The sequence below is a fragment of the Pelophylax lessonae genome (genome assembly GCF_965119305.1).
Source record: "Pelophylax lessonae genome assembly, chromosome: 5".
Taxonomy (NCBI): domain Eukaryota; kingdom Metazoa; phylum Chordata; class Amphibia; order Anura; family Ranidae; genus Pelophylax; species Pelophylax lessonae.
The window spans coordinates 543,641,852-543,659,275 of NC_138772.1; the positions used below are offsets into that span (position 1 = coordinate 543,641,852).

At 44.5% G+C, this 17,424-nt stretch overlaps 1 protein-coding gene across 1 annotated transcript; it reads left to right on the plus strand.

The window, feature by feature from the left end:
• Positions 1 to 752: 752 nt before the first annotated feature.
• Positions 753 to 2,388, plus strand: LOC309556340 (E3 ubiquitin/ISG15 ligase TRIM25-like; the record flags this gene model as incomplete). The annotated part of the gene is made up of 1 exon (XM_082258794.1): positions 753 to 2,388. The coding sequence occupies exon 1, from the start codon at positions 790 to 792 to the stop codon at positions 2,386 to 2,388; it is 1,599 nt and encodes a 532-aa protein (XP_082114920.1). The 5' UTR covers positions 753 to 789.
• Positions 2,389 to 17,424: the final 15,036 nt, after the last annotated feature.

The window sequence follows — 17,424 nt, forward strand, 5'->3', positions numbered from 1 at the left end:
CTTCTTACTGTTAACTGTTGCCGTGCCGATCCTTGTCAGTTTATGCAGCGTCAAGGTTACTATAGGAACTTTTGAACTTCTTACTATTAACTGTTGCCGTGCCGATCTTTGTCACTCATAAAGGCAAACAGGATCTCGCCGATCTTTTGTTAGTCACCGATAGGCTGTACTGGTAATGCTGCTTACCAAATTATGACCTTATAGGTATCAAAGTTTGCCGACATTCCACGAGTGTGTGCAATTATAAAGCTCGACATGTTAGGTATATATTTACTCTGCGTAACATCATCTTTCCCATTATACAACAAAATTGGGCAAACTTTAGTGTTCTGTTTTTATTTCATTTATTAAACGCAAATACTGTGTGACACAAAAAGTTTCAACGATCGCCATTTATTTACCTAGGGTCTCTGTTAAAAACATATATAATGTTTGGTGGTTCTGGGTAATTTTCTAGCAAAAAAATTATGATATTTACACATAGGAGAGGAGTGCTAGAATTTGAAGTGGAAATTAAACACAAAATACAAAAAGCATAATACTGCAAATAGCTATTCACACTGCACTATATAATCCAGTTTTGTGCCTAAAATCAAAAGAATGTGTAAAACAAAAAAAGAGATCAACTCTCACATGTAAGGAAGGATATATCCCTTCAATTTATAAACATTTGCTTTATCCCCAAAGTTCCTTAAAATAGGAGCTGCAACACCAGCTCAGCCCCACCCTGTGCCGAGAAATGTCATTGTCGGAGACTTTCACTTTCATTTCTCTCTTCTGCTGTCAGCGATGGCGTCTGCTGATCTGAGACAGGAGCTGGACTGTTCCGTCTGTCTGAACATGTATACAGATCCTGTAAACCTGAGATGTGGACACAACTTCTGCCGGGTCTGTATTGATCATGTGTTGGATACACAGGAGGGGTCTGGAGGTTATTCCTGTCCTGAGTGCAGAGAAGAGTTCCAGGATCGGCCTGCACTGCACAGGAACATAACACTGCGTAACATAGTGGAGGCTTTCCGATCTACTCATCCAGATGAGAAGACGACTGAAATCTTCTGTACTTACTGTATTCACTCTCCTGTATCTGCTGTTAAATCCTGCTTGCTATGTGAAGCTTCTTTATGTAATGATCACCTGAAAGTCCACAGCAAGTCACCAGAACATGTCCTAACTGATCCCACCACTTCCATGGAGAACAGAAAATGCTCCATCCATAGGAAACTTCTTGAATATTACTGCACTGAGGACTCTGCCTGTATCTGTGTGTCCTGCAGGCTGGATGGAGAACATCAGGGACACAAGGTGGAGACTCTGGATGAGGCCTCTGAGAAGAAGAAACGAAAACTGAGAAATGTTCTGCAGAAACTGATGACAGAGAGAGAGGAGACGGAGAAAAGAGTCCAGAGTCTGCAGGATCGCAGGAGAAAAGTACAAGAAAAATCAGCCGATCTAACAGAGAGAGTCACTGCCCTGTTCATAGAGCTCAGGAGACAGCTGGAAGACCTGGAGAAGAGAGTCCTGAGGAACATCTCCAGCCAGGAAGAGAGGATCTCACGTTCATTGTCTGATTTGATTGATCAGCTAAAATTAAAGAAGGAGGATCTGTCCAGGAAGATGGGGGACATTGAGGAGCTGTGTAACATGACTGACCCACTGACTGTCCTACAGGAATCAGACACAGGGGACTTGTGTGATACTGAGGAGGGAGATAATGAGGACAGAGAGAGACATGATAGACTCCTCCATGATGGAGGGGATCTGGATGTGGCTGGAATCTCACACACATTACACACAGGATTATCTGATATGATAAAAGGGGTAAATGTATTCTTCAATATACAGGAAGCTTCAGACATATTACTGGATGTGAACACAGCTCATAATAATCTACAGATATCAGATGACATGAAAACTGCATCCTTGTCAGATATAGAGCAGAATCGTCCAATAACACCGGAGAGATTTCAGGATACACATAAGGTATTAGGCAAAAGGATATTTTCCTCGGGGCGACATTACTGGGAAGTGGATGTCAGTAAATCAGAATTTTGGGCAGTCGGGATGTGTTATCCCAGTATAGAGAGGACAGGAGACCAGTCAGGAATTGCAAAGAATAGGAAGTCCTGGGGTTTGTTCAAGTTTAATAATCAATATTCCATGGCACATAACAATAAAGTGATCCAGTTACCTGACAATCTCTCCAGTAACAGAGTCAGGATCTATGTGGATTATGAGGCCGGGCAGCTGTCCTTTTATGATCTGTGCGACCCGATCAGACACCTCCACACCTTCACCACCACCTTCACTGAGCCCCTACATGCTGCATTAGGTGTAGCTCAAGGTTGTATATCTATTTTTGGGGGGGTCAGGAGATGTGAGAAATAATATCACAAGACATCCACCCAAATCTGCTGACATCACCGAAATCTGACTCTTGATGATTATTGACCAATGGAATGATGTAGTGCAGTGCTCCCTAACCTTTTTATCGCCACGGACCGGTTAACGTTTGATAATTTTACTGCGGCCCGCTGAGGGGGGAACGTTAATTGTTTATATTTTAGATTGTTTTGATTTAATAATTTTAATTTAATTGTATTTAGGCCCCTTTCAAACTAGTGCGACTTGTCCTGCGATTTAGGACCGCAAAATCGCATGACAAGTAGTTTTCCAATATTTTCAATGAGCCCCATTCATATCAGTGCGACTTGAAGTCGCACCGAATTCAAAGTAGTCCCTGCACTACTTTGGCATGATTTTGAGGCCAAAGACATTCAAGCCCAGTCAAAATCACTGTAAAAGTCGCGGCAAAAAGTTGCGGCAAAATCGCGGTAAATCACGCGACTTTGAAGTCGCACTAGTGTGAAAGGGGCCTTGAACATGCCTTCAAAATAAAATACAGTTACACCAAAAAACGAATATACAGTAAAGTGATTTAACATTTTAACTCACTAGAATGCTAAATCAATGAGAACCCTGAGCTTGTTTCTTTGCAACGAAACGGTTCCATCTGGGAGTAATAGGAGACAATGACACCCGAAGTGTGTTGCTTACCGGTGAACAGAGAGAAGAGCGATACACACCTTCTCTTTACCAAAGCTACAATGCCACTTGCAGCCGCTCAGCTCCAGACGTCACCTAAAACCGTCCCGATATCAGGATATTTTGCACATGCGCTGTATTGGTGCGGCTTTAGGTGACGTCTCTCAGCTCCCGGTTAACCTCTCGTCCATGGAAAGTCGCACAAACCCAAGAGAAATACAGCACAGCAAATAAAATGGAAATAATTTAATGTTCCTTGGGCGGCCTGGTACCATTTGATCCATGAACCGGTACCGGTCCATGCCCCGGGGGGTTGGGGACCCCTGATGTAGTGGATTCAGCTATTATATTTCATAAATCTGAGGTTCCCAACACAAACAATCACAGACCTGGGAAATCTTAGCACAGGAAAGTGTGATTTAAGCCCCGTACACACGTACCGATCGTCGGCCGACCGATCCGCCGTCTTTTGCTCCCGGGCTGTCCTGTCCGCTGAAAAGTGCAAAAGACTGCACACGAATTTTGTCCGCCGACTGCAGAAGTGATGTCATGTGATGGTTAACTTTCCGTGTGTTTTTTCTTTGCTGAGCATGCCCAGTCTTGCAAATCTGCTGTCTGTCGGCCGAAATCTGTACTGACTGGCGAACAATTTGCCGTTCTGGTGTCGGCATACAAAAATTTTAATGCTTGCACGATAGATTCTGTTCGGCCGAAAGTGCGCTGTCGGCTGTCGGAAGCATCATACTAACAAGCCGAAAATCGGCCGATCGGTCGTCGGACGAATCTTTTCGGCCGACAATCTGCACGTGTGTACAGGCCTTTATTCTCTTATGATAACTTTATTAAGAGTTAGGGATTTTTCAGGGGTTCATTAAGTGTTAGTGCTCAGGATAAGACTAGGGGTTAAGGTTAGGATTCAGAGGGTTAAGTATTAATCTACATTTAAACTGCTTTTTTAAGCTTTTTAAAAAATATAATATATTAGATGTTCTGGTTGCATTGTTTTTCCTCTTTCAGGCTTTTATTCCTCTGTTTTTACCTGAGGATCCTGCCAGTAACACACTTCCGACCCTAGGGTGACAATGCTCACTCACTGTACTGTATCCTTGGCAGCAGCGGCTTCTTCTGAGTCAGGGGTGACCGGCGGCGCGACTCCACGAGTCCTTCCGGTCCTGCCTCCTCCTCAGCCAATGGCAAGGGGTTTGCCTTGCGGCCAATCAGGAAGCGAGTATCGGACGCGCTTCCTGATTGGCCAGGAGGAGGATCGGTGTGACAATAGCGAATTTTCATTCACTATTGTCACACAATGGGTGGGCTCAGGACGCACTGCTCTGCGCCCTGGGTCCACCCATTGCATCGCCCTAATAGAGCCTCTGGCTCTAATTAGGTGATGCCAAGTAAAAAAAAATCCCCATTGAACTCCATGCGTCCGGCGCCCCTGCATGCAGATTAGGGGGCCGGACGCATGGATGGGGGGTGGCACCCCTGCGCCCTGCATACACCAGCCGCCACTGATCCTTGGAGGAACAACGTTTATCACCCTAGGACAGGATTACTGAACGTTTACCCTCACAGCTCATCTCTATAACATGGAGGTGGTCTTCTGTAGTCTATTAAAGTAAACTGGGCAGGGATGATAACACAGGCCACAGAGTGCACAGGACAGCATTGGATTTCTGGCAGGATTCACAGGTATTTTTGCACTTATAAAATCTATATAAGAATATTTTTTCACTTGTGTATATAACAGAACAAAATGGAGCGAATAAGTTCATTGTTATTTTCATTGTAGTTCATTGTTGTTGTCTGCCAAAACTGTACATAGCTGTAAGGCCCTAATTGGCTTTGCTGCTGTGAGGCTGATTGCAGAAATTGATATCAGGACAGATTCAGATATTTATGACAGCTCTACTGTATGTAGAAAAAAAAAAATGAATGAGCTTTTTAATTAATACATAAATGTTTGAAATTATATTTTTTATGTGTCCTTTGAATTCAGTTTTAAAGAGGAAGTAAACCGTGTAAAAATATGTTAAAAAAAAAACCTGTAGAGACAAAAGCATAACGAGCTAGTATGCATCGCATACTAGCTCATTATAAACTGCTTACCTAAAAACGAAGCCCCCGCAGTGCCGACAGGACGGCCGACATGTCCGGCCCTCCTGCTTCCTGGATCGCGTCCTCCGGCCATCTGATTGGCCAGAGGCGTGATTACATCACTCCCGAGCTGCCGTTCACGGCATAGGGCTCTGAAGGTACGGCATGGGTGGCCGTTCCTTCAGAGCGCAAGCGCCAATGACGTCATCGGCTGCATGCATTTTAAATATCTCCTAAACGGTGCAAGTTTAGGAGATATTTATAGCACCTATAGGTAAGCCTTAATATAATACACCTTAGTATAGGCTTACCTATAGGTAAAAGTATTTAAAGTGGGTTTCAACCACTTTAACTGGAAGAATTGTATTAAGGTTGTTGTAGGATATGGTGGAGGAATTAACACCCAGCAATGGGATGATGTAACTAGAACAGGGGGTTCCACACCTTTTACAACTCCCATTCTGTTTTTGGACAATCACCTTCACATTCCATGGTGCTTGGATGAAGGTGTCAATGCCACCTGTGTGGATAGAAATGCTATAGTATGGTGTGAGCAGTCACTTCCAGTTGCATAGTCCCATCCTTGGTGTCACAATGGGATGATGTAACAATAACAGGGGGATTCTACAACCTTCACAGCTTACATGCTTTTCTTGGACAGTCAACATCTGCCTTGACACATCTAATGGGGATTTGATTTAGGTGTTACCTGAGTTGAATGCTTGGGTATCTTCCTGACCCTCATTAGAACTGAAGAAATGGCTTGGAGAAGCTAAAAAATGTCTTCAACATTACAGAATAAGTACAGTTGGATGTTACTAACTGCTTTTAGCTAAACAGTGGAGGGCTTTTCCATACTGCCCTGTATAAAAATAGTGGTTGTGAACCTAAACCGACTTTGGGTTTTCTGCTCCAGCATCTATGTCCCCCCATTCAGTGCATTCCAGAGAGGGTGCAGGTCAGGCTATGAGCAGTGGTGTATTTTGGTTTTGTGCTGCCCTAGGCAAGACTAAAATTGGGCGCCCCCCCCCCCCCCCCACCTATGTAACTTTGCCCCACTCCTTTTTTAATGGATGTGGCTCCCTCCAAAATTGATGGACTACAAGTTCCAGCATGAACCCCTGAGATCTCACGAGAGAGAGGGTGGGTGAGGGAGAGAGAGAGGGGGGTGGGTGAGGGGGGATGAGAGAGAGAGAGAGAGGGGGGGTTGAGAGAGAGCGAGAAAAGGATGAGAGAGAGAGGAGAGGTGAGAGAGAGAGGGAGGGTGAGAGAGAGAGAGAGAAGAGGGGGGATGAGAGAGAGAGAGAGAGGGGGGTTGAGAGAGAGCGAGAAAAGGATGAGAGAGAGAGGAGAGGTGAGAGAGAGAGAGGGAGGGTGAGAGAGAGAGAGAGAAGAGGGAGGGTGAGAGAGAGAGAGAGAAGAGGGGGGATGAGAGAGAGAGGAGGGATGAGAGAGAGAGGGGGGGTTGAGAGAGAGCGAGAAAGGGGATGAGAGAGAGAGGAGGGGTGAGAGAGAGAGAGAAGAGGGGGGATGAGAGAGAGATAGGAGGGATGAGAGAGAGAGGGAGGGTGAGAGAGAGAGAGAGAGAAGAGGGGTAAGAGAGAGAGAGAGGAGGGGTGAGAGAGAGAGAGAGAGAGAGAGAGAGAGAGAGGAGGGGGTGAGAGAGAGAGGGGCGGTGAGAGAGAGGAGGATAAGAGTGAGAGGGGGGAATGAGAGAGGCGGCTCTAGCAACCAGTGGCCAATAGAGTCTCAGGTGGAGGGGGGGTGGCTTCTTTGCTGCCCCCCTGCAAAGTGCCGCCCTAGGCCTGGGCCTTGTTGGCCTAGGCCAAAATACAGCACTGGCTAGGAGTCCACTCTGATTCCATGCAATCCACAGAACAAATAGAGAAAAATCTCAGCCACCGCACACCATGCAAGCCCAGCGTGTATTAAGTGAAAGCAGGCTCAACCATGCCCCCCCAACATGTTTCACCCCACCCACAGGGCTTACCTCCATGACTAAGCCCTATGGGTGGGGCGAAACATGTTGGGGGTGTGGCCTGGATGAAGTTAGGCTAAGGCCCTTTCACATGGGGCGGATCCGTTTTGACGGACTCCGCTTGCTCAGCGGGGATCGCACTGCTGATCCCCCACTGAGCAAGCGGATGACAGGTCCGTCTCCGGTCACTGTGCAGACAGGCCTGTCAGAGTCCCGCTCTCCTCTATGGGGAGATCGGATGAAAAACCGACAGCCTGTCCATTTTCATCCAATCCTATTCTATCTAACCCACTGGACGGATGGCAAATGTTTCGCCATCCGTCTGTTTTCAGCAGATCTTGTCAGATCGGACGCCATGCGGGTGTCAGCGGACACATCTCCACTGACATCCGCCTCACCATAGAGGAGAGTGGGTGGCCTGATCGGGTCCATCTGAAAAACGGACAGTCGGACCCGATCGGTCAGATCATGTGAAAGGGGCCTAAGGCTGCTATCACTTATTACACGCTGGGCTTGGAGGGTGTGCAGTGGCTAAGATTTTTTTTTCTTTTTGTTTTTTAAAAAATAATAATAGAATGGAGTATATAACTGCACTGTTCATTGTAAATGTGGCCCCTTGTATTGCTTCCTCCTCTCACATTCCAGTCCTACTATACAGGGACTGCAAAGTACCAGGTCACATTCAGGTACTTACATTGCTTTATCATCAAAATGTACGCAATTTATTCATATTCTATCATGCAAAATTATGTACCTGTACGGCGTTTCGTGTAATAGCCAGTGGGGGTGCGGACGAATGCTGATTGGTCATAGGGGGAGCCAATCAGCGGCTCCGGCGGATGGGATCTCTGCCGGGCACCTGCGATCACTCCCCATAAAGACAGAACGGCGGTCTGCCTATGTAAACAAGGCAGACCGCTGCTCTGTCATAGATGAACACAGGGATCCCGTGTTCCTGCTATTTAGGAACACGGATCTTTGTGTTCATCTAGTGAGTCCATCCCCCCACACAGTTAGAAAGCACCCCCTAGGGACACACTTAACCTTTTGATCGCCCCTGATGTTAACCCCTTCCAACTGATTACTGTAGTAATGTCACTGGTCCCCCCAAAAGTGTCAGTTAGGGGTCCGATCTGTCCACGGCAATGTCGCAGTCCCGCTAAAAATCGCTGATCGCCGCCATTACTAGTAAAAAAAAATTAATAAAATAAATAAAAATGACATAAATCTATCCCATAGTTTGTAGACGCGATAACTTTTGTGCAAGCCATTCAATATTCAATTCTTGGGATTTTTTTTTTACCAGAAATATGTAGCAGAATACAAATTGGCCTAAAATGATGAAAAAAATTGATTAAATTTTTTTTTTTTTTTATTGGCTGTGTTTTTATAGCAGAAAGTAAAAAAATTGTGTTTTTTTTCAGAATTGTCGCCCTTTTTTTTGTTTAAAGCGCAAGAAATAAAAACGGCACAGGTGATCAAATACCACCAAAAGAAAGCTCTATTTGTGGGGAAAAAGGGACACCGATTTTATCTGGGTACTCGCACAACTGCGCAATTGTCAGTTAAAGTAACGCAGTGCCGTATTGCAAAAAATGGCCTGGTCATTAACACGACTTTTTACTGCGGCGGTCAGCCCCTCACAGGCAAAGCGACGTAGGTCTACGTCGCTAGCCTGTGAGGCTCTAGGGAGCGAGCGCACGTCGCCGGAGGCACGCTTCCGCGCGGTCACGGACCCCCCACGCGTGTGCCCCACGCGACGCCGGGCACTCGCGATCTTCCGTTACACCGGAAGAAAGGCAGGCAGCTAATGTAAACAAAGCCGCCTGTCATTCTTCCCTGTGTAAGAATGGAGATCACACGGTTCTACCATAGGTGTGCACAGCCTATTGCATTAGGGTGTGCACCTCAAAGCTCAAACACATACATGTATATATATACTGATGGTGTCAGTAGAGCAGTGAACGCTGTCAGTAGGGCAGAGAGTGGTGTGAGGGCAGTGGATGGTGTGAGTAGTTTTTATTTTTTATTATATTTTACAATTTTATTATTTTTAGTATTTTTTATAAACATTGTTGGAGCCGTTAGGGGGCTTTGCTGAAATATCAGGGGTTCAAACAGGGTGAATCTGCGCCACACAGGGTTATTAGGGTGTGCCCAGGCACACCTGTCACACCCTGTGCGCACGCCTATGGGTTCTACTATGTAGGACCGTTGATCTCTGTTCTTACACTAGTAGCCACAGCCAATCACAGTGAGAAACACGCCCCTAGGGACACACTTAGCCCCTCCCTCTCCAATAAAGTTAACTCCTTCACTGCCAGTGTCATTTTTACAGTAACAGTGCATATGTATAGCATTGATTACTGTATTAATGTCACTGATACCCCCCAAAAGTGTCAAAAATGTTAGTCAGGGGTCCGATCTGTTCGCCGCAATGTCGCAGTCCCACAAAAAAAAACTGCAAATCGCCGCCATTACTAGTTAAAAAAACAAAAAACAATAAAAATGACATAAATCTTTCCTTTAGTTAGTAAACGCAATAACTTTTGCGCAAACCAATCAAAATACGCTTATTGCGATTTTTTTTTTTACCAAAAATATGTAGCAGAAAGCAAATTGGCCTAAAATGTAAAAAAACTTAGATTTTTACATTTTTTTTTGGGGGGGGGGGGGGGATTTCATATAAAAAAAATGTGAAAAATATTGTTATTTTTGCAAAATTGACGCTCTTTTTTTGTTTATAGCGCAAAAAATAAAAATCGCACAGGTGATCAAATACCACCAAAAGAAAGCTCTGTTTGTGGGAAAAAAAGAACGTCAATTTTATTTGGGTACAGCGTCGAACGGCCGCGCAATTGTCCATTAAAGTCACGCAGTGCCGAATCGCAAAATAGGCCCTGGTCTTTGAGCAGGAAAATCCTCCGGGGCTTAAGTGGTTAACTGCTATCAAAACTGAAGTGCATGTGTGAGATGAGTCCATACTAAGGGTTGCAATGTATTGAAGTTATATGACATGTCTACCTCTCGTGTGGCCTTAGTAAATTCTAGATATTGGATTTAGCTGCAGATTAGATTTGAGAACTGATATGAATTGGATCTGATACATGTGTAGCACCCTCCTAGTCAGGTGCTAGGTAGAGAGTATAGTTTTGGCTCTCTCTGCTTACCAGAAGAGCAACAGGCAAAACATATACTGTATGCACTCTGCTTATCGGGGAGCAGGATTGGTAGATGTCTGCTCAGTGTGCCCAGTGTGTGATTCATTTGGTCTCAGGGAGTGTCCCCAGCTAATCCAATGGGGAGGCACGTTGGATGCTGGAGGAAACCTGACCAATGACACACAGGCTTTTGGTACTGTCCCAGGGGTTGGCACAGACAGTGGTGCATTATGGGACAGGGTATAAAAAGCCAAGGGCACATGAGGTAGAGGTCTTTGGGGCGGAAAGCAAAGTCCCAGAAGGAGGGTGGTGGCTGTCTCCTCTTCTGCAACAGTTGGTGGTGGTCACAGGCAGTCAGCCTAGTGTACCAGTGATGTGAGGCTGAACCCAGAGGTCCAGGAGAGCTGACTACAGGAGTTGGGGCACTGCAAGAATCTGGAAAAACAGTGTCCATGAGTACAGAGGAACTTGTCCAGGGGTCTGCGCAGGAAGGGGACCACTCCGGAGTATAGAGTCAGTGGACGGGTGTCAGCTAACACAGTGAGAAAGGGGGTACTAGGGGAGTACCCTGAAGAGAATTACTATAGGAACACTTTCCTCATTTTCATTCAAGTGGCAGGATGAAGTAGCGCCCTTGTCCCATTCTCAAGTCAGAAGTCCTCAGCATTGTGAATATTTAACAGTTGGAGTATCCCACTCATCCCGTTTCCCATCCCAATTTAAATAAAACCACAAAAACAACAACCCCTAGACTGATCATTGACTGAGCCAAGAACTTAAAGTGTTACGTTTATAGAAATCGTTATACGCAATATAAAAATGACGGCGTATTCTCAATTGGGTAAATGTCCAACAGTGATCTCTCATAATGTAAGGGGTTTGAATATCCCCCAAAAAGAAGCCAATTACTACGTTCCCTTGGAAAGGCAAAACCATTGTTTGTCTTTCTACAGGAAACACATTTTAGGTCATCAACAATACCCAAAATGACAGATAAATATTTTCAGGCAGCCCTCCACTCCACTAATCCGGCGGCAAAGATTAAGGGGGTGTCTATTTTGATAGGGAAACACTCGGGATTTGTACTTGATCAGCAGTTAGCGGATCCTGAGGGTCATTTTTTATTTCTTAAAGGCAAGATTGGGACAACGCCAATAATCCTGGCGAATGTATATTTTCCGAATACTGCGCATGTTTTGTTTTGTCGCCACATGATAGATGAACTTACCTGGTTTGCAACTGGTTGTATTATCCTTGGAGGGGACTTTAATGCTCCCCTAGACCCTCTTCTGGATACGTCCAATGGCAGATCTTCCGTTACTTTTCGCATACTTAAAAAAAATAAAATCAGTGTTGGCTTCCCTGACATTAATAGACGCCTGGCCCACTGTTAATCCACAAGGCAGAGACTATACTTATTTTTCGGCGATACATAATAAGTATTCTCGTATCGATCACATTTTTTGTCACCCAAAGAGATCTGACGGCCCTGGCGGATGCATGTATAGGCATTCAATCGGTCTCTGACCATGCGCCCACTTCAATCACGTTGCGGACGGGAGATACGATATTTAAACCATGCGCCTGGCGCCTTAATTCGACATTACTGGCTGATACGAGAAATGTATCTAGTATCTCTAATGTGATCCGTAATTACTTTTCTGAAAATACTACAGATTATGTTTCATCATTTTCCAAATAGGAAGCACATAAATAAGTTGTGGGCGGAGAACTTATTAGTATCTCCCCCAGGCGTAAGAAGGACAAAGACAGGGAGATGAGGCGCTTGGTAGATAACATTTATAAATTGGAACAATGATGGACTCCCCAATAGCGCTGACTGTATATCATTGTATGAGTGCGGGGAAACTTAAGCCATACAACCAGTTGGAAAATTAGCTTCTAGGCAGCCGTGTAACATATTGGCAAGATTTTCAACTCCATAGTTATATTCATAGAGCTGCTAATTTCCCAAATTTTTCTAGGCAGTTGACAAACTTTGAGAGCATGTGTATAAAGGGAAACCAGATAGAGAAGCCTACTTCAGGAATGTATGACTGGATAGAAATGCACGGTAGATATACATTCTAAATATAAGTGGGAGTGGGAATCAGCCTTGCATAGAACATTTATGGACGCCCAGTGGTCGAATGCATGTATCATGTCTTATCAGTGTTCTGTTAGTTTTAATATTCAGAAGACGGCATTTAAAATGTTAACAAACTGGTACTACACACCAGCAAAGTTGCATGCGTGGTTTCCGGATACCTCAGATATATGCTGGCGATGTGGTAAAGAAAGAGGCACGATGCTACATATATGGTGGCAGTGTGCACAAATACAGAAGTTTTGGAAGGAAGTGGTTGTTCAGATTTGCATTATTACTAAAACTACGCTTGATCTTTCCCCTGAATGCTGCTTTCTGAACTGTTCACTGAGGTTATATAAAAAGTCGCTAGTGAGGCATATGCTAAATGCTGCTAAGTCTATAATCCCTAAACATTAGAAATCAACAACTTTTATGGAGTGGCTGGACGTGGTTAATTTGTTGTATGAAATGGAAGAGCTGGCTGCGGTAGCGACCGAGAATATTAAAAAATTTAAAGAACTGTGGGAACCGTGGGCGGTGTTTAGGTCTTCCAATATGTATGCACAAATGGAAGAATGATGTTGCTTTTTATTGGGATGTACAGTAGATGTAAATGTTGATTAATGAATACATAGATATACTTCTAATAGGTTTTTGAAGAGGAGAGGAATTGGGAGAGGAAGGGGAACAACGGTCCCCCTCCCCCTTTTTTTTTTTTTTTCTCTTGCCCTTTTTTTTTTTTTACATCACGGCGGTGATTGTGTGATCTGTTTTTGCTTGTCTTTTTCCATTGTAATGTTCTAAATTTTCTTTTCAATAAAAATTTCTATTGTCTAAAAAAAAAAAAAAAAGTGTTAAGTTTTCTGCAAACTGTTGCTACGGGTAACCCAGGGGAATCCCTAAAGTGTAATATGCAGCAGTCCTCTAGGGAGCAGTGCTACACATGAAAACTGCCTTTGGCTGGATTTTGTAGACTCCAAGGTTTATGATTCTTATCCTTCCTTCCCTACGGGTCACTGGCCCATAGCTACCATGTGTATGGCAAGTGTGTGGGTGGGTCCAGCGTGGTGCAGCGGCAGTAATACAGACTCAGTCCAGATGCAACTGAAAGAACTTGTATTGAAGTCAAAGTAAAACAATTCCCACAAGAAGCCCTGTGGGAAGAGGCCCAATGGGGAACACTCACAGATAACAGCAGCGTATAGCGGAGCAGAATTCAAATTAGTTGACAGCGTCTGTCTTGAGGGGCAGAATGCAGCCTTGCCAGTCCGAATCAAAGTGGGCAAGCTTCCAGGAGGAGTGGCAAATACCTACACTTTCCCTCCTTATCTGGAACCTTTCCCTACTGCTAATACTGTCCGTAATAGAAAACTGACCTGTCCCTACACTATCCACATACGAAATGCGTGCTGAACCCAGGAGCCAGGGTCTTAAATAGACTCTGCCTGACCCAAGATGGCTGCCAGGATCTCATGGACTGTCAGCATCCAACCCAATTGCTGCCCTAGTGACCCAAGAAACTATAGAGGAACCATGTTCCTCCTGACTTCCCCTCCCCTGCATTGCTGCTGCGGTTGAGCGCCACCTGCAGTGGAGAAAACGTATTTCATCTGCCTACAAATGTACATGTTTATTTCAGATTAGTGACTTACCAAGAAGGGAAGCAAGGATTAGGAATTGGATGAATGGCCTTGGGAGTCTGCAGCATCAAGAACAAGTCAGCAATGGATGATCCCATATTTTTCAGCCCCTGATTACTGTTGGAGATACAACAGCTTTCAGCTTAGCAGATTACCTACTGCAGTTCATAAATAGGACACTAGATGTCGCTAATGCTCAGTGATATGCTATGCATTTTCTATGATGTGTTGTATTTCCTGCACACTGTACTGCACTTGTTGGTTATCTCTTCCTGTCTGTGTTTTCCCTCACCATGAGAAGGTGATATCTTTTGATCTCTGTGTTATGTTCCAATAAAGAAGCCAGTTCCTGTTTACTCCACAATGTCTGATCTGAATGGACTCCGCTGCACCCAGTGATCACACTCTGCAGCAGGTTATGGGCCCAGGATCCGGATAAAGATCGACATAAGGAAGGTTTCCAGTGACATCTCCAATAGACAAGTAAGACTGTTTATATATAAAGGAGGGAAAAATGGCCGGAAACTCAGAACTTAAACTCTCAGTGGCCAAGCTGAACAATGACAATTATCAGCTATGGAAGTTTAAAGTGGAAATGCTACTATCTAGAGATGACTTGTGGGAGGTTACCACTACAGAGAGGCCACAGGACATTAATCAGGACTGGGACAAGAAAAACAGACAGGCACGGGCCACCATAAGCTTACTAGTGGAGGATGATCAGCTCATACATATACGCCATGAGGACACAGCGAAAGGCATGTGGGATGTGCTGAATAGACTGCATGAAAGATCCAGTTTAAATAGCAAGCTGTTTCTACTGCGGAAACTTTACATAATGAGACTTAGCAGAGAAAAGGACATGCAGGAGCACATAAACGCAATGCTGGAAGTGATTGCGCAACTCAGATCAATCGGGGAGAATACAACAGACAGCCACGCAGCAGCCATGTTGTTATGCAGTTTGCCCGATACATATACTGCACTGATCAATGCACTGGAGACACGTCCTGAGACAGATCTGACGCTATCATTTGTAAAAACCAGGCTCATAGATGAGTATCAGAGAAGAAAGGAATTAGTGCATGACTCCACAGAAACCGACACCAGAACCGCTCTTAAAGCTACAGACGCAAGGTTACACAGGAAAGAGACCAGAGTGTGTTGCAGATGTCACAAACAGGGACACATAAAGAAAGACTGTACTATATGGAAAGCAGAGCAAAGAAGACAGCATCCCTCTTATGCTAAACAAAAGGTCAAAGCCACAATCAATGATCCATGGGAAGGAAACTGGAATGCCACATTTAAAGTGACAGGCAACAATAAATGTCAAGGCTGGTGCATCGATTCGGGGGCAACCAGTAACATGACAAGTGATAGAAGTTTTTTCACAGAACTTGATCTGAGCAACAAAGAAACTATTTATCTTGCAGATGGAAGCAAAATACATGCAGAAGGATATGGGCATGGAACCCTTGTATGCCCTGATGATGCGGGACACAATCTAGCCATACCAGTGAAAGATGTGCTTTATGTTCCTAATCTAGAAGGAGGACTCTTATCTGTGAAGCGTCTAACAGCCAGAGGACTCACTGTAACATTCCAAGGTGACAAGTGTTCAATCCTAAATGGCAACCAGACAGTAGCAAGTGCCAAGCTGGATGATCATCTATATCACCTCGACATAGTGAGGGAAAAGGTGAGACTGTACACACAAGCACAATGACATATATGGCACAGACGTCTAGGTCACAGACACCCAGAATGCATACAGGAACTACAGAGGAGAAATCTGACAAGGGATCTAACAATATCCCCTTGTCCAGTTACTGTTAAGTGTGAATGTTGCATTAAATCCAAAGCTACAAGAGCAACACTTCCCAAAGTCAGTCAGAAGAGAGCTTCAAGACCACTTGACTTAGTTCACAGTGATGTGTGTGGTCCCCTAAACCCACCTACACCTGGAGGCAAAAGGTACATAGTGACTTTCATAGACGACTATTCAAGATACACAGTCACCTACCTAATACAACACAAGAGTGAAGTTTTTGACAAAATACAAGACTATATAATAAAGACCAGTAACAAGTTTCAGAGGAAGCCTCTCATACTTCGGAGTGACAATGGAGGTGAATTCACAGGATATAAGATACAAGAGTACTTAACCACTTAAGCCCCGGAGGATTTGGCTGCTAAACGACCAGGGGGTATTTTGCGATTCGGCACTGCGTGACTTTAACGGACAATTGCACGGTCGTGCGACGCTGTACAAATTTGGCGTCCTTTTTTTCCCACAAACAGAGCTTTCTTTTGGCGGTATTTGATCACCTGTGCGATTTTTTGATCACGCGCTATAAACAAAAAAGAGCGTAAATTTTGCAAAAATAGCAATATTTTTCCCTTTTTTTTATATGAAATTCCCCCCCAAAAAAATGTAAAAATCAAAATTTTTTAACATTTTCAGCCAATTTGTTTTATGCTACCTATGTTTGGTAAAAAAAAATTGCAAAAAGCGTATTTTGATTGGTTTGCGCAAAAGTTATTGCGTTTACTAACTAAGGGAAAGATTTTTGTCATTTTTGTTGTTTTTTTTTAACGCGTAATGACGGCGATCTTCGATTTTTTTTGCGGTACTGCGACATTGCGGCGGACAGATCGGACCCTTGACTGACATTTTTGACACTTTTGGGGTTACCAGTGACATTTCTACAGTAATCAGTGCTATATATATGCACTGTTACTGTAAAAATACACTGGTAGTGAAGGGATTGGCTGTGGCTTCAGCTGTATGCAGAGTGATCAACGGATCTACATAGTAGATCCATATGATCATCTCTCATACAGAGGGGAGAATGACAGGCAGCTTGTTTACACAAGCTGCCTGACTTTCTCCCTCTCCCCCGCCGATCGCAGAGTGGCCGGCGGACATCGAGGCCGCCGGTCACACGCGCGGGGGGGGTCCGTGACCACACGGGAGCGGGAGCGCGCCTCCGGCGGCGCGCGCTCGCTCCCTAGACCCTCACAAGCTAGTGACGTAGTCCTACGTCACTTTGCCTGTGAGGGGCCGGCCCTGCCGCCGTAGATAGTCGTGCGGCGGTCGGCAAGTGGTTAAAACAGAATGGAATAGAACATCAAAAGACAGTACCATATACACCAGAACAAAATGGAGTAGCTGAAAGAAAGAACAGAACTCTGACAGAAATGATCAGATGTATGCTGACAGACTCTGGACTACCACAAAAATACTGGGGTGAAGCAGCTATGACAGCTACATATTTGCAGAACAGACTTCTTTCCAGAACAATAGAGAAAACTCCATATGAACTTTGGCACAATGAGAAGCCAAATGTAAAACACCTAAAAATTTTTGGATGCAAAGCATTCATCTACATACCTGAAGAAAAACGCACC